The following is a 20009-nucleotide window of genomic DNA, read 5'->3' on the forward strand; positions in this document are numbered from 1 at the left end:
AAAATGATTAATGATAAAAACTCTTTAGTTAATATTTTTTGTGGAAATCATGATATATTTTCTCTGGATTTTTTGACAAATAGAATATTCAAAAGAACATAATTTTTATTTGAAATAGAATATTTTGTAACAACATAAAAGTTGTTACTGTCATTTTTATGCAATTTAATGCACCCTTGCAGAATAAAAGTATTAATTTCTAAAAAAAAAAATAAAAAAAAATAATAATAATTATATATATATATATATATATATAATATATACACACAAAAAAGTATGCTCCAAGTCTTATATATATTGAGTGACCGGTGTTTGATTGACAGATTCTTATTGGCCCTGCATTTAATGTGGGGTTTGTGTTACAGGGCGGGTGTGAGTTCACTGTTGCATTATTCATAAATAATTACCACACCATGTAGACCATTTAGGGCTTCTGTTTGACACAGGCTGGCTTTGAAACAAGGTGTCACAAAAAGGTGCTGACAGAGTTCCCCAAGGCTCCGCCGTGCCATTTTATTTCCTCAGTGTTGCTTAACTTCACGTAAATAACGACGATATCCGCATAAGTCTTTCATAGCCACCAAATCGTCTTTCTTTGTGCCTCTAAGTGCTCGTGTTGCCCTCTCAGTGAGTTGACAGCATAAGGCCAGCATTATGATTCAAACTGAAGTCTAATTATTTTACGGTTGGTAGGCGATGTGACAAAACAGCGGGCAGACGCTCCGCGCTCTTCCTCTTTCCCCTCATCTCGTCTCCGATGCTCTGGCTCAGGCATGCAGCCTTACGCGTCTGAATATGGTAATGCGTTCGAGTGACCCGGAGGGGCTCGGGTTGTGTGTGTGGCGGGGGGAAATCGGGCTTTATATTTCCACTGTTGCATCTCGCGATCGATTCGCACTAGCGTTTTTTCTCCTGCTCTCTCCATCCACAATGCGGTTTGCAGAGCATCGACAAAAACAAGGTTATTTAAAAAGAGCAAATGCATGCAGGGGTAATCAGAAAGCAAAGTCATTTAAAATCCTTTAACTGTCGGTTTGACAGCGGGTCAATGGCCCCACCAGCGACCGCTCCGGCTTCTGACAAGCCCGAACTTCAGTGGATTGATGGGAGGTTGTGTGTGTGTGTGTGTGCCCCTGTGACGTCCCGAAGGCACCTGGGTGCCACCAAGCCAGATTGGGGCCCTGAAGCCAGCCCAAGTGCCCGTCACACACATGACATTGAATTTATCGTGTCACTCGGGAGTCGGAGTGAGAGAGGGCTGCCACTTTCAGCAAAGGTGATGGAGGCGCTGGATTGGTGTAATTCTGCGGATGGGGCCGGAGAACGTCTTGACAGCAGCGCGTCTGCGTGTGTAGAACGTGCGAGAGAGCGTGTGTATGACTGGCACCTAACCGCACGACTCACATCCGGAGTGACAGCGTGTCATCGCACACTCTTCTGTCAGTCCTGTTTGATTGGCAGGACAAAACCCAAGTCTAACTCCACCCCGTCAGTGACCAAGACAGCCTCCCTCTGAGATGCCACCCTCCGTTTGAACCCTATCACTAGCCTGGAGTAGATGTTTCGGTCACACTTTACTACGATGTACTTACAAAAAATAAAACGTTGTCTTCTCTTATTGCTGCTGTTGACGTGGGATATGGGTAAGGTTAGGGACAGGTTTAGTGGTATTGGGTTTAAGGTGTCCCACTTTACATTAGGTGTCTTTAACTACTATGATTAATCATTTAACACAACGCATTTATTGTGCGCATACAGTCAAACCAAAGATTATTCAGACACCATATATAATTTTTTATCTTTTTTTTTTTTTACTAGTGGGTGCAGGACACTATAGTTCATATATGTAAATGAGGATAGCAAAATAAAGTAAACTGTGACATCAAAGATCCTTTGTACAGTGGACTACCAGTAAAATGTATACAAATTTGGGACCAAAAATTATTCAGACACTTTGACCTGACCATGTTTTGCTTAAGTGTTTTTTCTTTAATTGCTAATACGACCTTTTTACACCACACACTGAACAAAATTAAGCATTGCTTGGTAATTGGTTGACCTAAATTGGTATTATCTAATTGTGTACTTAGGCTGAATAGCTGTCAACTGTTAAATTGAATTCATTTTTGTGACAGTCTACAGAAGGATGGCCAAAACCAGTGAAGTATCAACTGATTCGATAACTCTGAGTTCTTGTTGTATTTTATTACCATTTTCTAAACTGTAGCGAATAAACTGTGATAATGTGAGAAATGTTGAAGATGTCTGAATAAATTTTGGTTTGACTGTACATGTTTGTACTTATATTTGTTTTTAAAAAGTATAACCGTACCACCAAACATATCACATACCTCACCCGTATATCGCCTTAAAAGCTGCACACAAAAAAATGTATGTTTAATCAGAGCCGGACAGTAACGGAGTACATTTACTTGAGTACAGTACTTAAGTACAATTTTGAGGGATCTGTACTTTACTCGAGTATCATTTTTGGGGAGTACTCATGACTTTACTCAAGTACATTTGAGAGGCAAATATTGTACTCTTTACTCCACTACATTTCTATCCATAACCGTGAGTACCCGTTACTTCTTCTAAAAAAAAAAAAAAAAAAAAAGGCAAAAAGAAAAATCTCGGAAACCCTCAATTTGTTGTTTCCCTCTCAAACGTGATTGGATTGTGCAGGCGCCACTGATTGGGACAGCCTATCAGCAATCACCTTCAGCTTTCCGCCAAAGTCAACTCCATGGTCAGATTTAGATAAGAGATGAAACCATGGATGAAGACGCAGCAGGTCCATCCCTGGAATGTGCCAACCCGTGGCCCCACCTCGACAGACTATTTCAATTTTCTGAACAATTTAATGATAGTTTTCGCCTCAAGTGTTTGCTGTGTTTACCAATGTAAGCACTGTGGCAGTAGTAATGCAATATTTAGAAAATGTACTCTTGTACTCTTGATACTCAAGTACTTTTAAAAACAAGTACTTCAGTACTTTTACTTAAGTAGACATCTGACTGTAGTACTTTTACTTGTACTTGAGTAAAATTTAGCAAGGGGTATCTGTACTTTTACTCAAGTAATGAAGCTGTGTACTCTGTCCGCCTCTGTGTTTAATATGCCAAAATTCTTTCCAGGTGAGCCAATACACCTTTGCCATGTGTAGCTACAGGGAGAAGAAAGCAGAACCTGTTGAACTTCTGCAACTGGACGGATACACTGTGGATTACACCGACCCTCAGCCAGGTCACCACAGCCAATCAGATTGCCACAATCAATGACATCACAGTGAAAAAAAGAACTGAAATATAGTCCTCATCTGTTCTATATATCCACCTTATTTGTAACATAAGAGCAGGTGCGGCCATTTGTAACTTGAATGTGGAAGGCTTCCGGTTATTTATTAATTATAATCAATAACACACTGGTTTGTAGCGCAACTAGTTTGACTGTTTACTGCACGTTGTTATTCTTCTAGTTATATATATAGCGGCTAATCAATCGGAAGTCTTTCACATTCACAGAAAATCACTTATTGCAAAATAAGGTGGATAGAAGCACCTGTTAGACCAGCAGGTGGCATGTGTTTCTAGGATCTGTACACATTTATTCCTAAGGAAAAGATGACTCATTTTATTAGTGTTAAACAAACACAGGTAATTAACTAGTTAAGATCAATTATCTTTCATTGAAACCTTCTGTATCCTTGCATAAAACATTATGCTCAGTGTACATGGGTTATGAAAAGCTGAATCTAATATTGATCATTCTTGTGTTGAGTGAAGCTTGTAGTGTTTTATCATTTTGATGCTGTCTGATATTTTGATAGTTTATGCATAATCAAGCACTGTGTACTGAATTCTGTCACATAATGGTATGAATTATAACAATTATCAAACAATATCTGTTCATTACTATGTAAAGAATGTTTTGTGAGGTAACCAAATTTTTTATTCATGTGGCCATGTCTATATTCAAATGATAAATCAAGTCAAATATATTTTTTAATATGACTGAATCAGCTACATTAGGTTAAACCAATAAAACGAATTAGTTTGTTTTTACAATAAGATTGTAAACATTAATATTAAAGTATTGGCTGTCATGCAACTAATAATTAATTATATTTTTTATAGCAAGCTTGATTAATAATAATAATAAATATTATTATAATCTTGGTGAATATTTATTCATCTTGATTAATAAATATATCATTTTGATTAATTTTAACTTATAAATATACAATTATACACTGTTAGTTAATCTCAGTTCATAATGCATCAACATTAATGTCAAGTAAAATATAATTTTTAATGATTTCTACATTAGGTTGCAGATTCTATTCGTTAATATGCAACTAATAATTAACTTTTTTTTACAGCATTTAATCAAATTTGTTAATATAATGTATTATTATTATTGGTAATAACTTATATTTTATAGAATTATTTTAATTAATATTTATTCATCTTGATTAATAAATATATAGTCTTGATTAATGTCTGTTTATAAATATGCTATATGATTTTAAACATTAATATTAGTTAAAGTATTGGTATGCAACTAATAATTAACAATATTTTTACAGCATTTATTAATCTTGATAATAATAATAATAATTAATATGATTATCTTGATGAATATTTGTTAATCAAGATTAATAAATATACAAGTTTGATTAATTTTAGCTTATAAATATACCATTATTCACTATTAATTAATCTTAGTGCATAATGCATTAACATTAATGTCAAATATTTACTCGCGTTGTATGTGTTGCTCCCAAATTGGAAACCCAGGTTCAATTTGGCCTGTTCTACATCCACAGTAAACAGTAAATGTATTATTATATGTAGAATATAACTTTAGCCAAAATTTGTATTGTTAGCTCAACTTCTGCAACAGGACTGCATAACTTTTAAGTGCACTTTTGATTATTTCATTCCGTGTAAAGTATAACTGATGAACATTATGTTGAATCCAGGTCTGGATGGAGGTCGGACATTCTTCAACGCTGTGAAGGAGGGCGACACTGTGATCTTCGCCAGTGATGATGAGCAAGATCGAATCCTGTGGGTTCAGGCCATGTATCGCGCCACGGGCCAGTCCCACAAACCCATCCCCCCGACCCAGGTGCAGAAACTCAACGCCAAAGGAGGGACAGCACCACAGCTCGACGCTCCCATCTCTCAGTTCTGTAAGTATGAATATGCAGACTCTACGGATACACACATGCTGACTGCAGGGACGCACACACACACACACACACACACACACACACACAGGTAGAATGACACTCTTCATAGCAGTCACACTCTTGAAATATTTCTGTAGCCTGTGTTGAATAAGTTCCCGTTGTAAACAGCGCACTGCTGATGTTTCACTCATTAATGTGGTACGAGTGTCATAATCTCAACAGTGTACACTTCCTGAGCAGAGTAACTGCTCACTGTGTTGGTGTTGTAAAACTCTTGATTCTGTCACAAATCCTTCGTCTTGCATCCCACTTACATTTCGTCATTACGTATTCTTTGCTATGGTTCATTTTAATCAGCCATCTTTGTTTTGTTTTTTATTGGTTTTTAGATATATTTATTATTTCATATAAATAATAGATAAACTATATAAAGTATAGTTTCTTTATCTTTTTTTCACTTTTCTTTCACTGCATTTTGCTTTCCTTTTATCATTGTAAACTTTTTTCTTTCACTTTTCTTTTGCATTTTTGCTCTCTTTTGCTTCTACATTTGATCTTTCTTTCTTTCTTTCTTTCTTTCTTTCTTTCTTTCTTTCTTTCTTTTCTCTTTTCTTTTGCATATTTTCCCTCGTTCAGAAAGAAAGATCAAATGTACACTTCTTTCTTTCTTTCTTTCTTTCTTTCTTTCTTTCTTTCCTTCTTTCTTTCTTTCTTTCTTTCTTTCTTTCTTTCTTTCTTTCTTTCGCTCGTTCTTTCTTTCGTTCGTTCTTTCTTTCGCTGTTCTTTTGCATATTGGCTTGTACTTTTGATCTATCTTTCTTTCTTTCTTTCTTTGCTGTTCTTTTGCATATTTGCCCTCTTTCGCTTGTACATTTGATCTTTCTTTCGCTCTTTCTTTCACTTTTCTTTTGCATGTTTTCCCTTGTTCCAAAAGAAAAACAGAAAGAAAGATCAAATGTACCAATTTCTTTCTTTCTTTCTTTCTTTCTTTCTTTCTTTCTTTCTTTCTTTCTTTCTTTCTTTCTTTCACTTTTCTTTTGCATATTTTCCCTCGTTCAGAAAGAAAAACAGAAAGAAAGATCAACTGTACAAATGTCTGTCTTTCTTTCTTTCTTTCTTTCTTTCTTTCTTTCTTTCTTTCTTTCTTTCTTTCTTTCGCTCTTTCACTTTTCTTTTGCATATTTTCCCTCGTTCAGAAAGAAAAACAGAAAGAGATCAGCTGTACAAATGTCTTTCTTTCTTTCTTTCTTTCTTTCTTTCTTTCTTTCTTTCTTTCTTCCTCTTTCTTTCTTTCACTTTTCTTTTGCATATTTTCCCTCGTTCAGAAAGAAAAACAGAAAGAAAGATCAACTGTACAAATGTCTTACTTTCTTTCTTTCTTTCACTTTTCTTTTGCATATTTTCCCTCGTTCAGAAAGAAAAACAGAAAGAAAGATCAAATGTACCAATTTCTTTCGCTCTTTCTTTCGCTCTTTCACTTTTCTTTTGCATATTTTCCCTCGTTCAGAAAGAAAAACAGAAAGAGATCAGCTGTACAAATGTCTTTCTTTCTTTCTTTCTTTCTTTCTTTCTTTCTTTCTTTCTTTCTTTCTTTCTTTCTTTCTTTCACTTTTCTTTTGCATATTTGCCCTCGGTCAGACAGGAAAACAGAAAGAAAAGATCAAATGTACAAACGTACAATGTACGTTTTTTCTTTCTTTCTTTCTTTCTTTCTTTCTTTCTTTCTTTCTTTCTTTCTTTCTTTCTTGCTGTTCTTTTGCATATTTGCCTTCTTTGGCTTGTAAATTTGATCTTTCTTTCTTTCTACCTTTCTTTCTTTCGCTGTTCTTTTGCATATTTGCCCTCTTTTGCTTGTACACTTGATCTTTCTGTCTTTCTTTTGGTCTTTCTGTCTTTCTTTCTTTCTGACAGAAAAAAATATCATCTCATGCTTTTTCTCCCATTTTCAGGTAATCATCTCTGTGTGTATGAATAAGTGTATCAGTTTCTCCTTCTCTCATGCTTTGCTCAGTGTACCCTGTGTATAGGGAATATTCTCTCTCTCTCTCTCTCTCTCTCTCTCTCTCTGCTGCTGCTTCATGCGAGTCTCTATATGTCACTCTGGTGTGTTCCCTCTTACCCTGCTCTCTCGTAGCCGGACTGAAGGGTAAGTGCTTCCCTGTAGCAGGCACAGATCAGATAAACCAACCCGGATTATCTGACACAAGCAATGTGCCATTCGCTATTCCTCTTCCAAAACTCACATTACTCCTCCTCTTCCTGTTTCCTTCCTCAAATCTCCCTCCATTTTACTCCATTAGGTCTCAAATACAAACGCACTTTTATTTCAAAAGACTAGACTGCATGTGAAATTTTCTTTCTGGATGTTTTGCTCGGATTAGCAGCTGCATATTTGCCTTCTCTCAACATGGCTTCATTGAGTCTATGGCTTCTCAAATCAAAGCTTCACGAGTTTCACATAAAAAAACCATCTGTTCCTTGTAAGCTAGTTGATTGTTGGATGAAATCCACAGCAGTTGCCTTTATTTAACAATAAAGATTTCCGACCAAATGGAGAATTTGGTAAATGATATAATTATAGTGATTTTCTCTATTGTAGTTGTTGATTTATTGCGCTAAATGAATTGTGTGAAACCACTGGCGTGCTCTGCACCCCTCAGCAGCTGGTAATTACCATGTTAAGAGTGACATGCTATGAATAAAACAGTGCATCTTCACCCTGATTATTTCTGGAAGCTATCAGTGGAATGTTACCAAATAACTACTTGCTAGTTCACACCAGCTTCTCTCATCTGTAGAAAGTCGTGCCACCAGTGTTTTCGTTTTTTTCTCTTAACCTTACGACAGCGTCAAATTAAATTGTTGTGGTTGCAGTTTTAAACGTGGGGGATTAGGATGCAATCGGAAACATTGGCTGTTTGTTCTCAAATGGTTTCTAAAATATTTTGTGTTGTCCTTGAAGCAGTGGACTCGCACAGTTTATTCAATCTGTGATTTTTACGAATTTATTTTGAAAGAAATGAGAGTTGGCAAATATGTAGCTTGGATATAGAAATGATCAGCAGATGATTTTATAGAGTCTTTATTTGAATGATAAACTGACACAAATTTGCCACAACTGCTACATCTAGACAAGCCCTTTTGCCACACACGTATACTGACACATTAAACAAATAGTGGCCCTTTTCATGTCTTAGTAGTGTTTCTGTTTTGTTTGCCTGTAGAACTACTAACAGTTTCAGACTAAACGTTTCTTTCTTCACCTGGAAAAATGCTAAAACTCCTTCTCTTGTCTGCTGTTTGTTAATCCATGCAAAGGGAGATTTAGGGGGAGACACAACCTAAAATCAGTGATACTTTGAGAATACAGAGGTCTTGTAATAGTAATAATAATAATAATAATAATAATCATTATTATTATTATTATTATCTTTTTTTTATCCATGGCTTCGAGGTATATAATTTGACAACAACAACAATAATAATAATAAATTAATGCATCTTTATTTTATTTTATTTTATTTTATTTTATTTTATTTTATTTTATTTTATTTTATTTTATTTTATTTTATTTTATATTATATTATATTATTTTTTTATTTTTATTTTTATTTTTATTTATTTTTATTTTATTTTATTTTATTTTATTTTATTTTATTTTTTATTTTATTTTATTTTATTTTATTTTATTTAATGATTTTGTTATTGTTTGTTTCATCCTTCTGACCAAGTTTATATTATTATTATTATTATTATTATTATTACTATTATTATTATTATTATTTTATCCATGGCTTCGAGGTATATAATTTGACAACAACAACAATAATAAAAAAAAAAAAAAAATGCACTGGTATTTTATTTTATTTTATTTTATTTTATTTTATTTTTATAATGATTTGGGTATTGTTTGTTCATCCATTATTATTATTATTATTATTATTATTATTATTATTATTATTAATATTATTATTATTTTAAACATGGCTTACACCCAGTGTAGAAAGCCTCAAGGTGTATCATTTAACAACAACAACAATAACTATAACAATAATAATAAATCCACTGGTTTATCATCATCATCAATATTATGATTTAGTATTTTTCATTGTTTTTATTATTATTAAGTATTATTTATCTCTTCATTTGACCAAGTTTTCATTATTTATTATTATTATTATTATTATTAATATTATTATTATTTTACTATGCATTACACCATTTCTTTATTTCTTTATTTTATTTATTTCACACATTTTATACACCCAGTGTATAAAGCCTCAAGTTGTATCATTTAACAACATCAACAACAATGCAGACAATATAGGAACCTTGGAACCTGACCTGCAACACAATCTCATCCCCCCAATAATTGAATAGAAATAAAAAAGTATTGTTAATAATAATGTTTCATCTTTCAACTCATTCACTGCTTCATTATTCTAAAACAAAGAAAACAGTGATTGATGTTGGATGTCAGCCAGTGTCCAGGCTTTTCTAATCCAGTGTGATAAGGACTGAAATAGCGTCAGGCTCACGTATGGACTTGTCTGCAGGCCTGATGAGGGTGGCCATACTGTTGGAAATCAAGTTCAGGAGCAGATTAAATTAGAAACCACTTAATAAAGTATGTCTCTGCTGTCACCCCTTTCTCCATCCCTTCTCTTCTTTTTCTCCCTCTGTCCATTCCTCACTCACAGAGAAGTGCCCGTCCTGTCAGTTGGCCCCTTCAGCTCTTGTCAGCCCAGGGCCGAATCTCCGACTCCCAATCCGTCCATTGTGTGTGTATGTACAGGCACACGGACAGAACCAAAAAAAGAAAAAAGAAAAAAAAATACAAGCGCTAAATAGCCCCAAATGCTCAGCTCTTCGGACTCTTCATGAGAGAAGATCTATAAATGAAAAGAATCCATCAATCAGTGTCATTTCTCCTGTGCCCCGCTCGGACAGAGCCGACTAATGTCATTGTGTGTTACTGTCCAGAGACCTTCCCCTCAATTCCAGTGTCAAAGAGATATGACAAGCTCATATTAAGACATAGGAGAGTGACACAATGTCACCTTTTTGACCTGTGGCTGATTTCAGTGGTTCATTTGGCTTCAACTTACGTGTTTGGATATCTTATAATGCCATGGACAGACAAAAATGCAACACAGATGGCAGGGCCGGATTTACCTCATATTGTGAAATAGGCTAAAGAAGTTTTTGGGCCCCCCAAAACCCTGTCGAATGTAGTGTTTTTTTTCTGTCAATTCCGAGGCATCGCATTATATTGAGTAATGAAGTTTATTGTAGCTGTAGCTATGTGGGCGCTCAGTTTTTTTCTTTCTGTTTTTTGAGATTCTGTCAATCTCACGTTATAAAAAGATGAAGATTTATGCATTTGCTATTTGAGGCGGAATTGGCTATGACTCGACGGCAAATGCTTGCCTAAGACACTCTTCTCCGCTCCTCGAATACATAAAACATTAGCCTTTATATGGTGTTTCTTGAGTAAAGAAAACACTTGTATTATTCAAACAATCAGTTCTTTATTTACCTTTGCATTGCAAACAAGCAGAGATTTGCCCAAACTGTGTGTGACACTTCATTCAGGATAGAGGCAGGGTGGAGTTATGAGTTTGAGGAGCCAATGGAGATACGAGGTTTGGCTCTTTTTAATACTTTTCATAGGTTCAATATTTGCGAAACCCACAGACAGACGTAAAGGGTGACCAACAGTATAGATTTATAAAAATAAAAATAAAGGTTTCTGCCCAACAGTGACGATATTTTACATTTTATTTTAATTTATTAAGTAATTGTCTTGCAGAGTTTTAGCATTAGAGTGAAATAATAATAATAATAATGAATAAAAACGATATATTTTTTCCTCATTGTAATTGCCCCCCGCCCTGATAGATTGGAGATAAGTTGTGGAAGAATATCAATCATTTTACATATGAAATAAATATCATAAAACATGTCGGCCGCATATTATAGTAACTTTCATTAGTTTTTAATATTATATAACACTTAGCAGATCAGTAGTTCATGAACATTCAAATATGAATACAATGGAGTCTAAACATGTTTTAGACCTGTGAAAATGATTTTATTGTACATTTTTCATTACGATTGTTTTATTATATTTTATATTTATATAATATATTTTATGTATTATTTACATTTATATCTATCTCTCTTTTTTTCCCCTTTTTTTCATATTTTTAACATTTAAAGGAAAAAATAATAATAATTAAATCACAGATTTTCAGTACTTTTGTGCTCCATTTTTTGTAATAAAATATACATAACAAAATGTCATGAAATTTCCCTCTACTGAACTGATAGGCACCATATTACATGATAATGCTTGTTAAAGGAATAGCCCACCCAAAAAGGAAAATTGTCATTATTTAAACACCCTCATGTTCCAAACCTGTATGCATTTCTTTCTTCATAATTTTTTTGTATTTTTTATTTTATAAAGTGTAACCTTTTAATTTTTGGGTGGACTATCCATTTAAAGTTATTAATGAACGGTATTGTAAGGCCTACCAAAGTTATTCTACATATAAACAATAATTTAAGCCAAATCTGTAATGCATATACTGTATATCATGCAAGGAAAAATACAACTTATCCTTTATTATACAGCTGTACTATTATTTACTGTACAGCCAAGCAATTATTCTTAGCAAGTCTTGTTCTTGATTTAACATGTAAACCAGCAACAGAAGGAGGTGTCTGTTGAATGGCTCAATCATACAGTGAAGCTCTAAAGCCTCTGGCAGAAACGGGGTATTAGAATAAGAATAGCCCCTGACCAGTGGCAGGATTAAGAAACGGCCCTGCTTATTTGTGCAGGCCCAGATGTAATACCTAAGCTTACCGACTGCAGAGGAAAGCGAAAATGTGTTGTTGAATTTATTTAGTCTCTTTAATGGACAATAGATGGTGAGGGTAGGGGGGTTTAGAGGCCCTGGGTTTCTTTAATTAGGGCTGCCCTGAGGGGGGGCAGAGGCCTGCGGACAGAGCAATGAATGGGGAGGGAGGGGAAAGCGTCAACCTAGAGTTGTTGTTTGCTTAGGAACACTGGCTCAGACAGGTCCTGCAGGATTACCAAGCCAAATAAGAAAAAAATACTTGGGGGAAATACAAGCCAATAATATAACGATATTAGCATATAATTTGATGCGATTTGACAGTTGAATTGATCATTTATTAATTAAAAAGGTTAAATAAGCCATCCCAATAGCTTGCTCTTGTAATGGATTCCGTATGCATTCATATAATGAAAGGATAGGTATTGTACGCATGTAGAAACTGGATCAATCAATGCTTAAAATCAACAAGCAGCAATTCTGCCCTGTTGCTCTTACTAGACTAATCATTTTATTCATGTAAGTCAAAAGTTTTTGTTAATATTGCCTGATTGTCCTGTTGAACCACCAATTTCAACTTCTTTGTTTACTTGACGTTTAGGGGTAAAATTAGATCAGCGTCCATTAAAGATCCGGCAAACATGCAGAAGAAAAATATATATTTAAAACAAATATTCTAAGCCAAAATGTATTAAAATTCCTAAAAATGATTGCTCATAATTATAATTATTCACTTTATCATAATTGCTCTCTGTAGTCCAGTAACTTGTAAACAGTTCATTATTTCCCTCTCAATATAAGGCTGTCAAAAAATGAAAGAAGTGTCATGTTCCTGTTGTTGTTATAGAGTTAAAATGATAAAAAAAAAATTAAATGTGGAACTAAATAAACCTTTTTCTTTTAAAGTATATAATAGTAATATATTATATATATAATAAAATATAATTAAGGATACAAAATGTTCTTAAAGTAGCTCTTTATAAGCATCCCTCATAGTCCAGTAACTTGTAAACAGATCACTGTTTCCCTCAGCAAGCAAACATATAGGCATATATGGCTGGCAAAAGATTAAAATAATTGTGATATCTTGTTGTTGTTGTTTTGTTTTAGAGCTAAAACAAATAATATCAAAATTTCTTTGTGTTGAACATGAGCACCTGCTCTGACTTTGATTTTGCACTTCTATTGCTTGTAATGCACCTTGGATTGACTTTACACTGTAATGCAAGTTGACAATGACACTTTTGAGCCTGATATCTGGCTCAGCTTAGAGATCTTCCTCTAAGGAGTGCGTGCTCCTGCGACACTGAGATGTGAATGCTTTGTAAAGCCTGTCTCTGTCTCCATACGTTAACATGCACACATACACACAGATGCAGACCGAGCACAGAAACATGGAATGGACGAGTTCATCTCCGCTAACCCCTGCAATTTTGACCACTCTTCGCTGTTTGAGATGGTTCAGCGGTTGACACTGGACCACAGACTCAACGATTCATACTCCTGCTTGGTAACTGAGCTTTCAATTCAGTTTTATACAGTTAGAGCAGTCCTATTTGTATTATCATGTATTCCTCTTTTTACACTACTAACCTCCCCCCTTTTGGGTCTGGTTGTGTGCCTCAGGGTTGGTTCAGTCCAGGCCAGGTGTTTGTGTTAGATGAGTACTGCGCCAGGTACGGGGTGCGGGGGTGTCACAGGCACCTGTGTTACCTGAGTGACCTGTTGGAGAGGGCAGAGAAAGGCTCCATGATCGACCCCACACTACTCCACTACAGCTTTGCCTTCTGCGCCTCTCACGTGCACGGCAACAGGTAGCGCCGGTCTCGCTCTCTTTATCTATTTCTCACTCCTTACTTAACACCCACTTCATTTCATTCTCATTTGGAGCCACATTAATTCTCAAACCATTTATCTCTCATGTTCTCTCTTTGTCATTCATCCTACTCTCACCTGAAGCTCTGTCTATTCTCTCCCTCCTAAAATCACTCCATCACTCTTCACCGTCCTGCCCTTTTATCTGTCTGTACATCCACTGTCCACACATGGGCAGAAACAGAGGTAACTTAAGATCAAGAGCACAAATTTTTATTTTTATTTTTGGCTGCCAAAGTGTTTCATAGAAACCCCATCTCTTCTCATCGTGGTTGGTCACAGGTAATAATGCTTCTCTCCCACAGTAGTTTCAATGCTTTTACAAAAAAGCTCAAGTTGCCTCATTACCTGGTTCACAGGAGTCCAAAACTACCCTTCTAACAAGATTTCACTGTGTAGTTATTTAGTTTTTCAGTATTATTTCAATTATTTATGTATATATATAATTATTATTTATTTTTTTTAGCTAGTTACCGTTTTTAGATTTTGCAGTTATTTTTATTATTATTTGCATGCATGATTCATGTTATTTCTCTTCTTCTTTTATTTCTCATGTACCCACACACCATCTTCTGATAACCTTTGTGAATGTGCACCTTTGTCAATGTGTGTGTGTGTGTGTGTGTGTGTGTGTGTGTGTGTGTGTGTGGGATATGAAGCCAAAGAGTGATTGAGTTACTAAAATGGCCCGTGTCAGAGACCGAGCTGCTTAGTTCTCTGTTTCCCTCCCCCCCTGAGCCCTTGACCCCCTCTAAGAAAGAGAACAAAATCATGGAGGTCTGGAGAAAAAGGGAGTCTAAGTCGCAGGTGCTCACAGGCTCCAAAAGGTGAGAATGTAAATGCAACCCACTCCTTTGGGTGTGGATTAGCGTTAAGGCCCGCCCTCAACATATGAAACTGGGGGATGGAAGTGAGGGAAGGGGGCAAATAAGTTATTTCTTCTTTCTTCTGTGTGTGAGAATAGTTGTTCCATTGTGTGTCATTTTATTTGTATTCCTTTATTCGTATTCACACACACACACACATATATATATATATATATTTTTTTTTTTTACATGTTATTGTGTATGTGTGTATATACAGTATATGTGTGTGTGTGTGTGTGTGTGTGTGTATATATATATATATATATATATATATATATTATTATTTTATATATTATTATATACATTTTATTTAATCAATAAATACTAAAACAATTCTGAAATTTGATCAAATAATATAAACAATAATCTCTAATTTAAGCAAATTTCAGAATTGTTTTAGTATTTATCGACTTAAAAAAAATTCTAAGAAGAACGACTGGTCTCAGACTTTTGGACACCACCGTATGTGTGAATTTGTAACTGTCTGAGGGAGAGAGAGAAAAGTAAGGGTGAGGCAGGGAAACAGAATGTGATAGACATGTGTCGAACCAGTGAGATACATGGAGGGTAAAGAGAGAAAGAGAGATGAGGGACACTATGGATAGTGCCTTAAGGTCATGGCTGACAGGATGACAGGTCTCTCCATCTCTCTTTCCAAACTGTCCAAGGCCTCACTCCAGCCTGTCTGCTTGTGCCAAAACCTCACGTCCAGCCAACCACACTCTTTATAACTGACATGACCCACAGCCTGAACCTTTTGGCATTGAATTCCTATTCTGATATATATTTGAAGCCAAATAATCTACAAGTGTTACAGATGGCGATTATGGTTCTCTAATGTTGTTTGACAAGATACTACTGAACCATTATCTGGATAACCATATTAGTCTCATAGCACACTATTATGAATATGCATGATATCATGTAGTGTTTTTAGAAGGATATGAAATGCGAAGCAAATGCTCTTGTTCAATTGCTTATCGTGACACCTTAAAAGAACCATAGTACATTAATTGTAATACCATGGCATTTTAGATATCTTGATATTGAATAATTGATATAATAATCTTTCACAGTAGTCTAAAGTGCTTAAAATAATATCAGGATATTACCATGGATGGTGTATGTGCAATAAAAATAATACCATGGTCCAATGTCCAAAACAAAAAATGGTAATACTATTATTATTAAGTGGATAGAAGGATTTTTTTTTGGTTGTTGTTTTGGTTTTGTAGTTTTGTGTTTTGTTTAGTTTTTTAATTCGTCTTTGTGTTTTTTGTGTTTGTAGTATTGTTTTGTTTTTCAGGTTGTATTTGTGTTTTGTTTTTTAGTCGTAGTTTTGTATTTTGTTTTGTGTGTTTTTTGTTGTTGTTTTTTTGTAGTTTTGTTTTTGTGGTTTCTGTGTTTTATTTAATTTTTTCGACACAGAGAGAAGTTTTTTTTTTTCCCTGCTGGTCCATCTTTTATCAATCAGTTTTGTTGTGACACACAGCTAGAACAGAAACACACTCACAGCCGACGTATGTCACCTGCACGTAGTTTAACACACACACACACACGCTCATGCAGAATGTTACCAAAGGGCCCGGCTCCTTATCGTTTGTGACATGGTAGACGGAAGGAGGGCTGTGAGCAGAGTGTATGTGACAGTGGAGGCGCGGGTCGCAGTGACAGCGGTTTGAGGAGCAGGAGACATGACACGCTCCTCATCAGTCCACTCCCCATGTCAGCCCAGCGCACGCTGAAGGACAACGGGGAAAAAGCAAGAGGGTGGGGGGCAGGGATTTCAGAGGGGACCACCACGGCTGTCACACCAGACGGGGTCCATCGCTCTGTGGGGGTGGGGGTGATCGGTGACCGGGTCGCCTCTTCTTGTTCTCAAAAACACCTTAAAAGCTTCCGTTGTTGTATACGTCAGCTAGATGTGAGAGAGAGTGAGAGGTGTACATGTCTCATATGATTCTCAAATCTAGAGATCAATTGCATGAACATCAGCGTGGTAAAATAAGTGTTTTCATTTCAGTTTTTGAAAACATAAGTGATGATTGGCATCATGGTAATTTGGCTAATAAGTTTAGGAGTGGCACTGACGTATCAGGTGAACTGTTTCCCACAGTCTCTCTCTCTCTCTTATAGAGTCACAATAAGAAACCTGTGAGTGTGTATGTGGTATGTGTATGAGAGGTTGAAGACCTGAGTGCTGGTTGCAGTGGTCTGTGGTAATCCTCGCCAATGTCTTTGTATTGCGGAGGATTCTTTATATGACCATGGACACGACAGGGAGGGGGACTGAGTTTAGGCCCTTCCAAAAAGCCTTGCCTGAGGAGGGGATGACACACAGATACACATTTAGGGAAACACACTAGGGATTGCACCCACTGACAGCATCGTTTATTTGCACACACTACAGTACGTTGTTTAAGCATCTGGTTTACAGTGCACGGTGGTTTTGCATATCTTACAGACCGATTCTGGTCAGTGATCGCTAAAAAATATACCCAAATGTCTCTTTTAAAGATGTATTACTATTATTTTTGCTTGTTTTCTGTGGACAATAATAATTGCACTATGCAAATAGCACTATGACTTAATTTACATACACATGGCACAGTGCTATTTCACTCATAGTAGATTGTTGGTGAGTAAGGTTTTTGCTCTCAAGTGCATGCAAAAGTGAAATAACTTGCACAAATGAACACGTATGCACATGCAAATACACCCAAATAAAAAGCTGGGGCTTTTTCAGAAGTTTAAAATAGTCTTATTTTCTCTCTGTTTTTTTTTTTTTTATTATTATTATTATTATTATTATTATTTCTGTAGTAATCTGTGTGGTTAATTAAAGAGTTGAGCAGCTTGCCTGAATCTCTCACTGACACTTATCTTCTGAACAGCACGGCAGCCATAAATGGAAAATTATTTATAGTGCTAGTAGAATATTCATGTGTCTGGCCTGTTCGTGATCCCTTCATGAGACCCAGTGTTAGTTTCTGTGACCCTTGTTACCCTAATGAGAGAAGCAGTGACATTCATTTCTGCTCTTCGTGTGTGTGTGTGTGTGTGTGTGTGTGTGTGTTGCCTCAGGCCTGATGGAATCGGTACTGTCTCAGTAGAAGAGAAGGAACATTTCGAGGAGATCAAAGAACGACTGCGCGTGCTGCTGGAAAACCAGATCACACACTTCAGGTACACTGCTGTCAGTCTACACAGCATCACATCATAACACCTTATTAACAGCTATATATATATATATATATATATATATATATATATATATATATATATATATATATGTATATATGTATATATTTATTTATTTATATATATATATACACACACATAGACCTATATAAGTGTTTAATTTTCACAGTAGTGTGAAACTGCTAAATACATAAATGTTCATGCAATGTAAATGTGACACTGGCTGTGTGATGACTGGATATCTTGATTGTAAGGGTTCTTCCACAACATTTCAAGAGACATTCGTTGAGCCATCAAAATCTTGTTTTATTGACTGCAGAAATTCATTTTAATGTACTGATCACGAAACGGTGCAGAAGAAGAGAAAAAGAAAAAGAAAAAGAACCAAAACAAAAGAAAAGAAACTGTAACTAATAAATGTGAAACCAGCAAATTACTGAGTTCTGGGTTTCAGATGGTTGGGATCCCACACCAGAACTAACACAGCCACAGAAAATGAAGTCGAAATGTTAACGAAACAGAGCAAACCATTTTATAATAACAAGGGCAACATAACTCTATAAACATAAACATATTAAATCACATTCACCATAAAGCAATAATGAAAATAAATTTAAACACACAAAAATTTACTTTATACACACAACACATTAAAATTAACAAACGACCCAAACAAACACTGTCCCAAAACCTACATTTCCCATAATTCCCAGCAAAATGCCCCGTCCTTTTAACAACAGGCCTCTGAAACTCGGAACCATGGGAAGATACGCAATAATTCAAAACAAAATGAAATAAAAAATGTGTAACCCCAATCTCTGTCTAATTGTTTTTTCATTCAATTACTTGCGTGCATTCTAGTAACGAATTATCTTTAATGCACACATAAAGAGACAACATACCACCTCTAATACAAATATTTGGGTAAATAACATTAAATAAACTAAATAAATAAACACAAATTAATAAACAAACAGACAATAAACATTAAAAAAAAAAAAAAAAAAAAAAAATTACAAAAAAGGAGAAAACTACAAACATTCAACAAGTGTGGCCTAAGCGATCACATTGATGAAACTGGATATTCTTATTTATTTAAAAAAAATTGTCAATTGTCTTATTTCTCAATGGTTCAAAGCGGTTTTAAACACTGTCTGTTAAATTTTCTCTCTGAAGGTATTGCTTTCCATTTGGACGCCCAGAAGGAGCCTTAAAAGCCACGTTGTCTCTGCTTGAGAGGGTGTGGTGCCATTTTTATCTTCCGCTCCGTTTTACACCAAATAAATGAAAAATGTTGTCATTTTTTTGACGTGTATGTATTGAAAAAGCGTATGACACGAAGTAAAAACAGACCTAGACGCAAAAGCGTATGCAATTGATTTGTAATTTGGTTTTGCAGGTCTTAATGAAGGACATTGTGACACCTGTACCTCAGGACGAGGTGAAGGCAGTGATCCGTAAATGTCTGGAGCAGGCAGCTTTAGTGAACTACCAGCGTCTCTCAGAATATGCCAAGGTGGAAGGTAGGAAGCACATAGTCCTGTTTAGCAGGGGTTTAATAGTGTAGTACTTGACATTCTCCTCTCTTAGTAGCAGCGCTTAACAACAGTGATGCTCAACTAACCAGTATTCCATGGAGGCAGTGCTTTTTTTTTCTGCTTTTTTTTAATAATAGGAATGCTTACAATGAAGCAGTAGTTAACTGTTGGTGTGTAATGGCTTTTTATGTTGTCTTATCTCTACTAGTTCTGTGTATTGTTGACAGAATGCTGGCGATACCACAACATATATGCTTTAATTCTTCTGAGAAACATGAGATAACCCTCTGTAGTATGCGGTTTGTTGGAGTACACAGGAAATGTTGTTGTTTTGGGGTTTATTTCAATGGGTTTTTTTCTTCTTCTTAAATAAATAGCTGAATTATTTGATAAATAGATAGAGTAAATTACAGTTTCTGATGATTTTAAGATATAATAATAATAAAGTTTAAAATTATTATTATTA

General features: G+C 35.4%; 1 protein-coding gene across 6 annotated transcripts in view; it reads left to right on the forward strand.

Annotated features, from left to right (window-relative positions):
• cadpsa (Ca2+-dependent activator protein for secretion a) overlaps window positions 1–20009 on the forward strand; it is a 129987-nt gene that overhangs the window by 68053 nt on the left and 41925 nt on the right. For all 6 annotated transcript variants that reach the window (XM_084395379.1, XM_084395383.1, XM_084395380.1 and 3 more), the window contains exons 11-17: window positions 3138–3246; window positions 4985–5197; window positions 13437–13573; window positions 13690–13877; window positions 17889–17990; window positions 19182–19245; window positions 19405–19528. In XM_084395379.1, the coding sequence (XP_084251505.1) occupies window positions 3138–3246; window positions 4985–5197; window positions 13437–13573; window positions 13690–13877; window positions 17889–17990; window positions 19182–19245; window positions 19405–19528 (937 nt within the window). The remainder of the gene's footprint in view (window positions 1–3137; window positions 3247–4984; window positions 5198–13436; window positions 13574–13689; window positions 13878–17888; window positions 17991–19181; window positions 19246–19404; window positions 19529–20009) is intronic.

Source organism: Rutilus rutilus (assembly GCF_951802725.1).
Source record: "Rutilus rutilus genome assembly, chromosome: 22".
In the NCBI taxonomy this organism is placed as follows: domain Eukaryota; kingdom Metazoa; phylum Chordata; class Actinopteri; order Cypriniformes; family Leuciscidae; genus Rutilus; species Rutilus rutilus.